The sequence below is a fragment of the Elephantulus edwardii genome, unplaced genomic scaffold (genome assembly GCF_000299155.1).
Source record: "Elephantulus edwardii isolate Elephantulus edwardi_28Jun2011 unplaced genomic scaffold, EleEdw1.0 scaffold00209, whole genome shotgun sequence".
NCBI classification, from domain to species: Eukaryota; Metazoa; Chordata; class Mammalia; order Macroscelidea; family Macroscelididae; genus Elephantulus; species Elephantulus edwardii.
This window is the reverse complement of record NW_006399959.1, coordinates 5,119,577-5,132,433: the sequence shown is the minus strand read 5'-3', so window position 1 is coordinate 5,132,433 and position 12,857 is coordinate 5,119,577. Positions and strand designations below refer to the sequence as shown.

The window sequence follows — 12,857 nt, the reverse complement described above, 5'->3', positions numbered from 1 at the left end:
AGAGAGAATAGTGCAACAATGAATGAATGGAAACCCAAAATCTCTGTAAATGTTTATGAAAATTAATAAAATATAATTATAGAAAAAAAATAAAGTGTAAGACGTTCTTGATCCAAGCCATGGGCTTTTCAATGGCTTGCTATGCTAGAAAGTGACTTAAGATGACAGAAGAATTGATGCCTTTGAGTTTTGGTGCTGAAGAAGAGTACTGAATATTCTGTGAACTGCCAAGAGGGTGGACAGGTCTGTCCTGGAAAAGGAAACGTGGCTCTTCCTTGGAGGCAAAGATGGTGAAACTCTGTCTCACACAACGTGGGCATGCTGTCAGGAGAGGTCAGATCTTCAAGAACATCGTACTTGGAAAGGTGGAGGGTTAGTGCAAGAGAGGAAGACCCCCAATGAAGTAGACCGGCACAGTGACTGTGGCAATGGATTCAAGTGTGTCGGCAAGGGTGATTTTGGCTCAGGGTAGGCCGAGGTTCAGAGACATTATTCATAGGGTCGCTATGAGTCATAGACGATCCCATGGCTCCTAACAGCACCATCATGTTCCTTTACCTGTCATGCCAAATCAAGAAAAGAGGAAAGTGAACTTTGAAATTGTCACTTCCAAAGGCCTTTGAAATTGTCACTTCCAAAGGCCCTGTGGAATGTGCACTACTAAACTGGATGGCAAAGCATGGTGCTTGTTTTGCAGTGAACTGACACCACTTCCCCATCCCACCGCCTCCTGCACCCCACAGCTCCCCACCCTGATCTTGCCCCCAGCTCTGTTGAACTTCACTGCAGGAATGACACTTCAAGTTTGTTCCCAGATCATTGGAATAAAGCAAGTCATATTGTTTTTCTTACTTGCCAGTTTATAGAAAGTTTTATTTCTACTAGATGGAGGCATGGGGCTCTTAACTGAAAGCTTGGTGGAGTGTGTTAGGGTTGGAGAGGGCAAAGGAACTGAACATGGTGATGAACCGGGATCCTGCAGGTGGACAGGCCACACACTCCTCTACCAGCTTTGCTTCCTGTCTGGAAAACATCACAGTAATAAGTGATGATCTCCATATATGGAAGAGTTCCCTCTCTCCACCACAGAGGTGACCACCAAAGAAGGACTCCAACCAGGAAGATGAGCCCCTTCAATAATTAATCCCTAACCCTAGACGGATATCCTTCTTACTCTTGAGAGGACCTGTTGTCTGCTTTGACAGTGGACTACGCTTAATAAACTTTTCTTTCCTCGTTTGTCTGGGGTTTGTTTGTCTGTGACAAACTTCCGAGGAGGCTTGCTCCTCCCCCTTGAGGTGCCCGATCCTGGGAAATTCATTCAGCTGAATGTAATCTGACAGTTTGAGCCCACCAGCCATTCCACAGGAGGAGAACAAGGCAGTCTGCTTCTGGTAAGATCCACAGTCTTGTGGGAGTTAGAGTCCATTCACTTGGTTAAAGAAGGTTTGCTGTGGGTTGAGTTTAGTAGGATAGTGTCTAAAATATCAAACTGCGCACCAGGAAGTCAATGGTTCAAATCTACCAGCTGCTTTGAGGGAGGAAGATAGGTGGTCTCCTTACCTAACAGGAGCCTCGGATGCCTGTTGGAGGGTTGCCAGAAGTCAGAGTCAAGGTGATGGCAGTAGATGGGTATCAAGAGTGAAACACTGTGATGAGAAAGTTTGAAATCTTGTAAGAATTACCAATACAGGACACAGGGCCAAGAAGCAAGGGCGTGCTGCTGGGGAAATGCCAGACAGACCTGCTGACCTGGAGGCAGAGGTTGCTACAAATCTTCCACTTGTTTGGTTTTCTTTTTTAAAATTTAATAAAATGAAGTGTAATAAAACGAGGTGTACCTGATTGAATACATACATACATCCGCATCAGCAGACCTGGCGCTTGTCATGGGAACGATCCCAAATGCACAGGGAAGCAGCAGGGAGAGAAAATGGAGACGTTAAAGCAGAGTATCTTGTCACACCAGAATTTCTTCTCAAGAAGGAAAATGAGAATGTTAGGAATTTAAGTTTTTGAGTGAGTCATGTATGTGTTAACCAGGCCAAGAGGGCCGCTTGCAGATGGGTGGGTGAATTAACAAAAATGTGTTTGATGGCTGAAAAAAGAGAGCAGACAAAAGGGAATCCATGACAGATGAGGGAAAGAACTGTTGAAAAGAAATATACGATGAGGCATTATATGTATGACAATGGTCCAGAATGAGAGCTGCTTTGCACAGTGCACTGGAGTCAGGGAGGGAGGAAACTGTGCAATAGTGAATGAATGAAAATCCAACTTTTCTGTAAATTTTTGTTAAAATAACAACCAAAAAACCTCAAAACAAGAAAAACAAACAAACAAAAAACACCAAAGGGAATTCACACACTCAGTGATTGTGTGAGAACAGTGACCCAAGGTGGTTGTTGTTAGATGATAATTAACGTCAGGATGAGCACAGCAGGTCTGACTCCTAGCCTGTTAGTCTTTGCTGTCCTCACCGTCCCTAATACACTCAGGCCCGAGGCTGCAGCACTGAGTCAATGCGTCTCTGGGAGGGTCTTCCTCTCTTTTGCTGACTCTCCACCTTTCCTTGCATGATGTCCCTTTCCAGGGAATAGCCTCTCCTAGCAACATTTCCAGAGTATGTGATACGAAGCTTTGCCATCCTTGCATCTAAGGAGCACTCTGAATGTCCTTTTTCTACAACTTATCTGTTCTTTTGGAAGTTCATGGGATATTCAGTACTGTTCTCTAACCACAGTTCAAAGGCATCAATTTATCTTCCGTTATCCTTATTCATTGTCCAGGTCTCAGATGCACAGCAAGTGAATGAAAAGACTATGGCCTGGATCAGGTGCACCTTAGTCTTCAAGCTAACATCTTTGCTCCTCGGTAATTTGAAGAAGTTCCTGACAGTCCACTTTCCCCATGCAACACATCTCCTGATCTCCTGACTGCTGTTGCCAAGGGAGCTGATTGTGGATCCAAGTAAGACGAAATTGTTGATAGTTTCAATCTTTTCTCCATCTCTTATGACTGGTCCGTTGGTGAGGACTTTTGTCTTCTTGATGTTGAGATGGAAATCCATATGGAGGTTAAGAAGGTTATTGTTGTTATATGCCATCAAGTCACCTGCAACTCATAGCAATCCTATGTACAACAGCTCTGAAGCCTGCTCTATCCTGAGCCAACATTATTGTCTCTGACACACCTATCCCCATTACTTCAGTCACTGAGTCAATCCATCTCATCAAGGATCTTCCACTCTTGTTCTGTTCCTCCACTCTTCCAAGCATACTGTCCCTCCCCAAGGACTGGTCCCTTCTTGCAACATGTCCAAAGTATGTCAGACGAAGCTTCAGAATCCTTACCTTCTAGGAGCAGCCGGGTCTCACACTCTCTAGGACAAACTTGTTTGTTCTCCTAGCAGTCCGTAGTATATTCGATACTCTTATCCAGCATCACAGCTCAAAGGCATAAATTCTCCTATCATCCCTTGTAAGAAGATTAAGTCAATTAAAAAATAAGGCAAATTAATTGGACATTAGTTCCTTGGCTCTGGTGTGTGGGTAGAAAGATCGAAGTGGTATTACTTAGTTGTGGTTGTTTATTGGAGAGGTTTGAAGGAACTCCACAGGCTAGTGCCTATGAGTCTGCTGTGACTCACAGCAAATGCACGGACAACAGAGAAAAGCCCTTTCCAGTCCCGCACCGTCCTCACACCACTGCCGTGCCTGCGCGTGCTGTCCCAGCCTTGCCATCTCTCCATCCCACTGAAGGGCTTTCTCTCTCTTGCCGACCCTCCGCATTACCGAGCCTGGCCCGGATGAGGTCAACTCTCACCATCCTTGCTTCCACGGTACACCTTGGCTTCACGCCTTCTAAACTTGTTGTTGTCATTAGGTGTCATCAGCTTGAGCACAACCCATAGCGACCCTACGAGCAACAGACCTGAACCCTACCCTGCCATCCTTGTCATCTCTGAGCCACGAGAGCCGAAGGCACTGTGTCAATCCACCCGTGAGGAATCTTCTCTCCTTCACCCTCCACCTTTCTAAGCACCATGTCCCTTTTGGTTTTTCTTCTAGCAACCCATGGCAGGATCACGATTCTTTGTCAGCACCACAACTCAAGGGCACCAACTCTACTCCAGTTTCCCTTATTCATTGTTCAACTTCCACATATGTATGTTGTTGTTATGCACTGTGGAGTCGGGACTGACCATAGGTGAGCCTCTGGTGGGTTTTCTGAGGCAGTTTGCAGGAGAGGAGATTGTCCACCCTTCTCCCCCAGAGCAGCTGGTGGGTTCAAAATGCATGCCTTTGGGATTAAAGCGCAGCTTCTTGTCACTAGGCCACCAAAGCAGGCTTGAGTCAGGGGCTCCTTAGTTAACAAAGTGCCATCTTTGCTCCTTAGCACTTGAAAGAGGCCCTTGACTGAAGCTGACACCATTCCAACTCAGCAAAACGTGAATTCAGCATCTGTCAACACGCCGTAGGTGCAGGAGGGTGTTTCAATAGGGAGAGGTTTAACCGGACAGAGTTACAAAGCTTGTGAAAATGTAAAAGCCCAAGAACTTTTCCTTGTATTATTCATCAGCAGACACTGCGGAAAACATTCTGATCACTCAGAGGATTGTTGAACCATAAAGTCAACAATGAATTCCACTTTTCACATGCAGCCAACCAGCATCAGTTCCGTGAACTCTTCTCAGAAGTTGGAGCTGAATTGAGGATGGTGAGAGTCTGCCCCATGTACTTGAGGTGTGTTATCAGGAGGGATCTGTCATGGAGGATAATATCATGTTTGGTCATTGAAAAAAGATGGGCTGCAACAATGGGCCTGGATGCAGCGGACAGTATTATAAGGATGACGTGGGTCACCATGGATGAGAGCAAACTCGAAGGCACCTAGCAGTGACCCTTGCCTGAACAGACAATGGCATGTGCTCACTGGAGTGGACACACTGCGGGGGGGGGGGGAAATGACTGTGCCCCCTCAAAAAGCTACCTTCAAGTCCTAAATTGATGTTTGTAGATGGGACTTTTTTGGAAGTAGGGCCTCTGCAGATGTTTGTCTATTGAATGAACTACTAAGTCCCATCAGGGCAGAGCAAGTCCTAATCTTATAGGAGCCCTGATGGTGTTCCATGTTGGGCCGATAAGCAAGAGTTTGGCAGTTCAAATCCATCAGTGGCTCCATAGAAGAAAGCTGAGTAGTTTCCTCATGAGAATATTTCAGCCTTGGAACCTCCATAGAGGGCCACCACGAGTTGAAATTGATTCAATGGCAGAGAGTTTCTGGTTTGGTCCTTCTGAAAGTTCTAGGGCCAGGTGACAGTGCTAGCTCCCTGCTGGATGGACCACTGTATTCACTAAGCCTCAGTAATTTGGACAATGACTAAGGAAGATCAAGTCTAAGAATGGATGCCTTTGGACTGTGGCGCTGGTGAGGAGGTGTTGAGTACATTATGGGCTCCTTAGGGAGTTGGGGTATAACCCAAAGGGGGTACCTCTCCGGCTGTTCAAGTCCATCAGCTCCTCTGAGGATGAAAGATGGGCAATGCCCTCCCATGCGGCTCACAGCCTCTGAAAATCCACTGGAATCACTTGAAATAGGACATTATGCCTGGTCAGGCTGCGGGTCAGCCAAGGAGAGGAAGAGCCTCAAGGAGCTGGATTGACACAGGGAAGCTTCACCAACAGGCTCAAGTATGGCAGAGGTGATGAAGAGCGTAGTGGACTGGGAGGACTTTCAGCCTGTTGTCCAGGAGGGTCGCAGGGTCAGAGCCTACTTGGTAAAAACACAGCACCCCAAGATTGCAGGAGGACTCCTGGCCCATGTCTAAGAAGGGACCCAAACATTCACCACTGGGAGGTCCAAGGCAGCTCTGCATGCCTGCTGCCCCCTCCCGGGCTGGCCCAGGCCTGGCCCAATGCCAGCCACTCTCTGGGCAGAGTCCCACCCATGCATTCCTGTGGCGTGAGCAGCCGCCGCTCCCAGACAGGCCCGTTTATTCCCTTTGAGACCCTTCTGCTGCTTGACCAGGCTGCTTCCCTGTGGTGGACACCGAGACTCTGATTGGAGGGTCAGCCCAGAAGGTGAGAGGTGTCACGGAGTAGGGGTCTGGGGACACTGAAGGGTCTACCCCAGGAGCAGCAGCTCTGGACACCAAGTTTCATATCCAGGCTCCCGGGGCAACAGTGGTTTGGTCTGTGTGGGGCAGTAGGCCAGAATGTCAGGCTTGAGCGTGTGCCTGGGAACAGGCAGCCCTTCGGCCAAGCTGGTTCTAGTGGGAGCAGGGATCAGTCAGTGGCTGGTACTGGAAGTGCCCTCCCAGAAGAGGCCTGAGCCAGCTCCAGATTGCACAGGCTACGATGGTGCCCTGTCCACTGTTGATGCCCCCTGGCCATCTCTCTCATCTCAGACGGTGGTGCCCTAGTACTACCTCTACTCTAACCCTGTCTTGCAACTGAGATGCTGTGTGACCCCAAGCCTGCCTTGATGTCTCAGACTGACCTATGTTGAAGACCCATCCCCAAACACGTAATCCATCCCCACCCACCCTGCATTGACAGGCTGATGCTTACAGAGAATGTGGTCTGACTTCTTTGCTGTCACTTGACAGACAGGGACCTCGATCTGGGCTGCAGTGGGAGGTTCTGCAGGTGGTGGGGTGGATGGGCAGGGAAAGACCCTCAGCTGCTTCCATCTCATATTCCACATTGAGGAGCTTGTGGTCCACTCAGACCCCAGATTCCATCTGAGGAATAAAAATTCTACCCTAGCGGAAGGGCAACGACAAGAGGACAGGGGCAGGGCCAGTATAGACCTTGACAAGGTCTCAGTCCTTCTGGTTTTTAATATGTCCAGCATCTGAACAGCCCCCAGAGTATAGTAGCAAGGAGTGGCCGAAAGGAAGCTGGTCCTAGAGGGGAGAGGGCCAGAGACCACTCTTCAGAAACCTAGGACTCCTCTCTTGTGTCTGCCCCCACCAAGATCCCTGGCACGATACAAGGGAGACCAGGAAGCATGCAGAGATCTTTCAGTTTCTGTCCTCACCTCTCTTGTAGTGTGCCCTCACGTGTGTCCTCCAGAGGCCGGAGAGTGCTTGCGTTTGGCACTGGACCCTAGGTGTTCCCGGCCCTCCTGGATATGGATGTGTGTGTGAGGTGTGCATTTGCATGACATAGATACCTATGTGTACAAGACATGTGTGGTGTGTGTATGGTACATGTGAATATGCCTGTGTATGTGTGTGTGGGTGTATGCGTTTGTGCTGTATTAGACATCTTACTATGTATGTGTGTGGTATATGTGCATGTCTGTATGGTAAAGAGCTGCATTGTCAACCTGAAGGCATATGGTTTGAATCCTCCAGTTGCTCCACAGGAGAAAGATGGACACTCTCCTCCCCTGTGATTAAAATGCCTCTGAAAACCCACTAGAAGGTCAGCTCTGTGTCTGTTCTGACTTGACGGTACACACCAACATGTGTATTCATACATCATGTATGGGCTGCACATGTATATGTGCATACATGCATATGTGTGTGGTACGTTGAAAATGTGCATGCCTGTGGGGTGTATTTTATATATATATATATATATATATATATATATATATATATACACGCGTACAGTGTGTTATATATGTGTGTGCACGTGGATGGTGTGTTGTGTGTTTATGTAATGCATGTGTATGTTGTGTTATACATGTGTGTATGTTAATATATTGTATAAACAACATTAGAGTCCATCAGAGCTCCCTATATGGTATGTATGTTGTATTATTTAATATGGTGTGTATAGTGTATCATATATATGTTATGTTGTTGTTATTGTATATTATTGATTTATATAATATATAAAAATACAATGTATAGTGTATTATATACTTATGTGTTTCAAATATATATTTGAAAATACATTTAAGGTATATATGTGAATTTGTGTATGGTGTATTGCATACATACGTGCACTGAGTGTTATATATGCATGTGTATGGTACATTATATGTGTGTGGTATATTATATGTGTGTATAGTATGTTATATATGTGAGTGTGTATGGTGTGTTATGTCTGGGGGGGGTGTATCTATGTATATGTGCGAGTGTGTAGGGTTGTTAAGTGTCAGTGAGTTAAAATCGACTCATAGCTAACCCTCCATGGGGTTCTCAAAGACGACCCATCTTTCTCCTGTACAGTAATGGTGGATTCAAACCATGTACTGATGGTTGGCAAAGCAACTCCTTCTCAGTAGTCCATCAGAGCTCCCTCTGTGGTGTGTGTGTTGTATTGTTTGATAGGGTGTGTTAAGTACATGGTGTGTATGTTTTATTACAGATTCGGTGTGTATAGTGTATCATGCATGTGTTGCATTGCTGTTATTGTGCACTGTTGCATAGCCAAACTGATGCATTGCTGACCCTTCAAAGGGTTTTTTGAGGCAGTAAATTGTGTCATTGAGATTGCTCATCCATTTCCTGTGGAGCAGCTGGTGGATTTGAACTGTGTGCCTTTGAGATTGCAGTGCAACTTCTTACCACTGGCCGCCAGAGACCCCTCTTACGTATGTGGTGTGTTATACATACAGTGTGTTGTGTGGTGTGCACACATATACAGTGTGTTATATATGTGGTGTGGTGTGTGGTGCACACACATGTTTGGTGTGTTATATATTGTGTGTGATGTCTATTCCCAGGCTGCCTAAACCTGCACCAGCTTCACAGGAGGGGTGATTTTAGGTTTTCAGGGAGTCCTCACCTTGAAGTTTGAGGGTCCCTGGAGGTTGGTGCTGGGTGTCAGAAGACAGGCAGTTGGGTGTAGTGGGGTGCGGGGCCACGTTGAGGGCCCCTGTGATCTGAAGGAGGCAGTGGGATGCACTTTCTGTCCCTGACTGTGCTTGAGCTCCATTGTCTCGTGGTGAGATTTCTTCTGTCTCCTGAAATCTGCAGACTCCAGAAAGGAGGACCCCACATCTCCTTCCTGAGTAGGGTCTGGGGCATCAGGGTGACATCTGGAGGCTGTGGTCGCTCCCCAAGAATCTCCTACAGGTACTGGGCCCAAGAAGTTCTTCACCTTCCATTTTAAAGCATGAAAGCCCCTCATTTCCGATCCCTAAGTGGGGCAGGCCAGGCTTGGGTGAAAGTTTGGAGGGAGGGAGCCCCAAGACTGGAAGGAGAGGGGCCTCCTGTAGGTCTCAGAATTGGAGACAATCCTCTCCAGGGTCTCCTCACTCCCTGACCTGCAGGCCTCATACCTTACCCTGAGAAAGCACACAGACCCGAAGTGGCCCTCTTTGTCTACTTTGAAATGGAATTCATGACCCCGTGTGTCTTCAGGGGCTAGAGGTGGGCAGGGGGACCCTTTTCCATTTCCATTCCCTTGGCCATCTGTCTGAGAGGCGCACAAAGGGAATATCAGAACAGCATCCCTCCAAGCAGATTGGAGTCCTGAGGTGCTGCCTATGCAGATTTGGACACCTACAGCAGAATTTGGCATGGAAGGAGGGCAGACAGCGCCTAGCTGTCCAGCACGTGATGGCAGGAATGGGAAACAGGCCAGCCTTGGGGAGGAAGCAGCTCTCAATGCCCACCTCCCACTCCCAGGTGATGGCACACCCCTGCCCACAGAACTCACAGCCAGGTGGGGGGGTGTCACTTCCTGGAGGGGCAGGACCAGCCAGGCAGCTGCACAGATAAAAGTTCGTGCTTGGGCCCCTGAAGCCTCAGAAGACTCTTGACTGAGCAGGGACTGGTCAAGTTGCGAGGTGAGTGGTGGGAGAATCTGGTCCTACCCAGAGAGACCTCAGTCATTGTCTCCCACAGGTCATGGCCTCGCAGAGCGAGTTGTGCGTACACTCCAGCCGGCACGGCCTCTTCTCCTTCTGCAGCCTTGGTGAGTAGGGGGGCAATTCTCCAGCTGCTGGTGAGTTACAAGGCAAGGTGAAGGGGCTTGGGAAAAGGCTGTGCACCCCCCCCAGCCTCCTCCTCTCAGAGGTGGACACGGACTGGAGTCCCCCCAGGACTCTGGAGGTTCCTTCCACCCTGTCCCCAGAGATGACTGCCAGGACTCCACTCTCTCACTCCTCAGTGTAGGAGGCTGGGCTGGGACTGTGAGGGACCAGACCACAGCAAGGTGCCTATGGGGATCAGACTACCCTGAGCAGCTGAGTGCCTGAAGGAAGCTACGAAGGAGGGGTTCCCTAGTGGGGTATGGGTTCCTGCCCTTGGCAGTGCGTGGGACGAGTCATCATCTTGGGAGATGTGACTGGGGTTAGGGGCCAGACTGGGGCCAGGATATGTCTCCCAGCTTCCAGGGTCAGAAGACCTGGACCCTCTCCCAGCCTCACACCCCTCCCTGTGCAGGGTGGATGCTGCTCTTCGGTATCCTGGCTGCAGAGACACAAGTGAGTCCTCTCAAGGAGTTAGGGTATCTTATGAGTGTAGGAGGGGATTCTGACCCTGCATCATGATGGGTGAGGCTGGCCTGGGTTCTCTCTGTGTCTCTGTCTCTGTCTCTCTCTTTCATACACACACACACACACACACACACACACACACACACACTTGCAGCCACACCTGAGTATATACCCAACGCTGCAAGCAAGATTTTAAAAATGCCTATTGCAAAGGTGTAAGTGGACCTGAAGTATGACTGGCCAGGGAGTAACTGGCCCAGAGGGTAGTTGGATATTTAGGGAATATCTGGGACTGGGGAGCAGCTTGATTCAGGGGCACTTGGTTCAGTAGGAAACTCTGCAGGGGCTGCTGTCTGTGCATAGGCCCCTCTTCTGCAGAGTCCCGGTTAAGACTCTGCCCTATCCTGCTCTGTCTTCAGGGAGTCTTGGTGGTGCAGCCACGAAGACTCAGTAAGACTTCATCTTTGGAGCACGTTAAGATACTTCCCAGCCGGAACCAACCACCAGAAGTGGATAAAGTGGACAGTGAGCAGCTTGCCCTGGTTGAGGGAGGGGCAGGGTCAGATCTTGGTATGGAAGGGATGCAGTCCCAGTTCATCTATCCCTCTACAGAGAACGGATGCCCTACTCGGAAGAAGGTCCATAAAGTGACTGAAGAGCTTGTCCTATACTCGGATGCACACCTTGAGGCCTGTTTGGATGGCACCCTGCTGGCCAGGGACCTAGGAGCTGTGGACAAGATCCCCTTCACCAATGAGCAGCTTTCTATTTTCAAGCGCAAGCTAGACAAGGTAGCTGAGAATGAGGGCCCTCACCAGACCATGACTCCAGCACCTCTCCTTTCATCCTGGAGAGGAAGCCACAGCTCTCACAGTCCCTCCCCTCTACAGATTTATCCTAAAGGCTATCCTGAAAATATTATCCAGAAACTGGGCACCCTATTTGTGTTTATGTCACCTAACGACATCAGAAAATGGAAAATAACGTCTTTGGCGACACTGAAGCATCTACTCTCAGTCAAGAGAGCGAGAAATGCTCAGGTGACCACTCACCCAAGCCTGTGGGAGGGGGATCACAGGTCTGAGACCAGAAAGGGGGCCCAGGTGTGAGCTTGTACTTGGGCACAGGTGTGAGCCTGTACCTGGGCACATGTGTGAGGTTGTACATGGGCACAGGTGTGAGGTTTTACCTGGGCACAGGTGTGAGGTTGCATGGGGGGGTCCCTCCCAGGGGGGATCCCTCCCGCTTCTAGGAGTCTCATCGGTTCTTCTCACAGGTGACTGCCCTGATAAAGAATTTTGTGGCTACGAAGGAGAAGATCGACCCGGAAACCCTGGACCTTGCAGCTAACTTGAACCCTGCCTATCTATGCGTCTTCTCTCCTGGGCAACTCCAACACCTGAAGCCCTCTGTCCTCCAGTGAGTGCTGGGGGGTTCTGCTGGTCATGTCGGGGGACTGGCCCGTACTCACTGTCGGCCCCATGTTCCCTCAGGGAAGTCCACCCTCAGGACCTGGCGAAGTGTTCTCAATCACACATGGAGGTTCTGTTCTCCAAGGCCCGCATTGCCTTCAAGAAATTGAAAGGGGCCAGATACTTTGGGAAAATCCGGCCTTACCTGAGTGAGCTGGCTCCCTCCCTACCCTAGTTTGTCACCCCAAGTGCGTGTGGTGGGGCTCAATGCTGCTGAGGGCCACTTGGTCCCACTCCTAGGGCTTCCCTGGACAAGGGAATCTCAGCAGGAAGTGTGCTGGGCTCACAGAAGGCCCAAGGGTGTCAGTGTGGCCTCACGTAGCCTTAGGGTCCTTCTCCCCGCTCCACAGGGGGTGTCACCACTAAAATACTGAGAGAATTCATCGAAAAGAACGAGATCATAGATGTGCCCACATACAAAGCACTTCGGCCAGAGACTGTGAAGGTACAGCTGGACAGGCAGACAAGTGGGGGTGGGAGTGAGGGTCTGGGTCCAGTGTGGACATAGGCTGGGTAGGGTAAGGCAGGAGTGGGCAGGGGGCAGTGAGTCTGGGAATGGTCATACCCTCCACAGCCTGGGCTGCAAGAGTAAGGCTTGGCTTGTGGACAGAGAAGGGCAAGTTAGGACAGTTGACCGGAGTGGGACAGAGGGAAGTGAGAGAGGAAGTGGGACAGGAGAAGCTGACAGCCACTCCGGGGGCATGATCTCTGGCAGCCCCTGACGTCGGATGAGGTGCGGAAACTGCTGGGGCCAAACATAGACGAACTGATGAAGGAGCTACAGAATGCGGACGAGTCGAGCGAGCAGCGGTCGCAGCAAGCTTCGGCAGGATTTGAGCAGATAGACATCCCCAACGGTGTCGTAATCATGGACTTGGGTACCAAACTTGGGTAGCCGACTGCAGGGAGGCCAGCTGGTTCTGGAGGTGCCTTCTTCGCACCAAGAAGATCTCAAGCGGCCTTGCTTCCCTGGACCCAAGC

At 49.5% G+C, this 12,857-nt stretch overlaps 1 protein-coding gene across 1 annotated transcript in view; it reads left to right on the top strand.

The window, feature by feature from the left end:
* The window catches only part of MSLN (mesothelin), a 22,170-nt gene extending 9,399 nt beyond the window's left edge, over window positions 1-12,771 (top strand). The window contains exons 2-10 of the mRNA XM_006897506.1: window positions 9,812-9,881; window positions 10,352-10,392; window positions 10,824-10,929; window positions 11,017-11,195; window positions 11,295-11,444; window positions 11,681-11,823; window positions 11,898-12,025; window positions 12,227-12,321; window positions 12,592-12,771. Coding sequence (XP_006897568.1) covers window positions 9,812-9,881; window positions 10,352-10,392; window positions 10,824-10,929; window positions 11,017-11,195; window positions 11,295-11,444; window positions 11,681-11,823; window positions 11,898-12,025; window positions 12,227-12,321; window positions 12,592-12,771 — 1,092 coding nt within the window. The remainder of the gene's footprint in view (window positions 1-9,811; window positions 9,882-10,351; window positions 10,393-10,823; window positions 10,930-11,016; window positions 11,196-11,294; window positions 11,445-11,680; window positions 11,824-11,897; window positions 12,026-12,226; window positions 12,322-12,591) is intronic.
* Window positions 12,772-12,857: the final 86 nt, after the last annotated feature.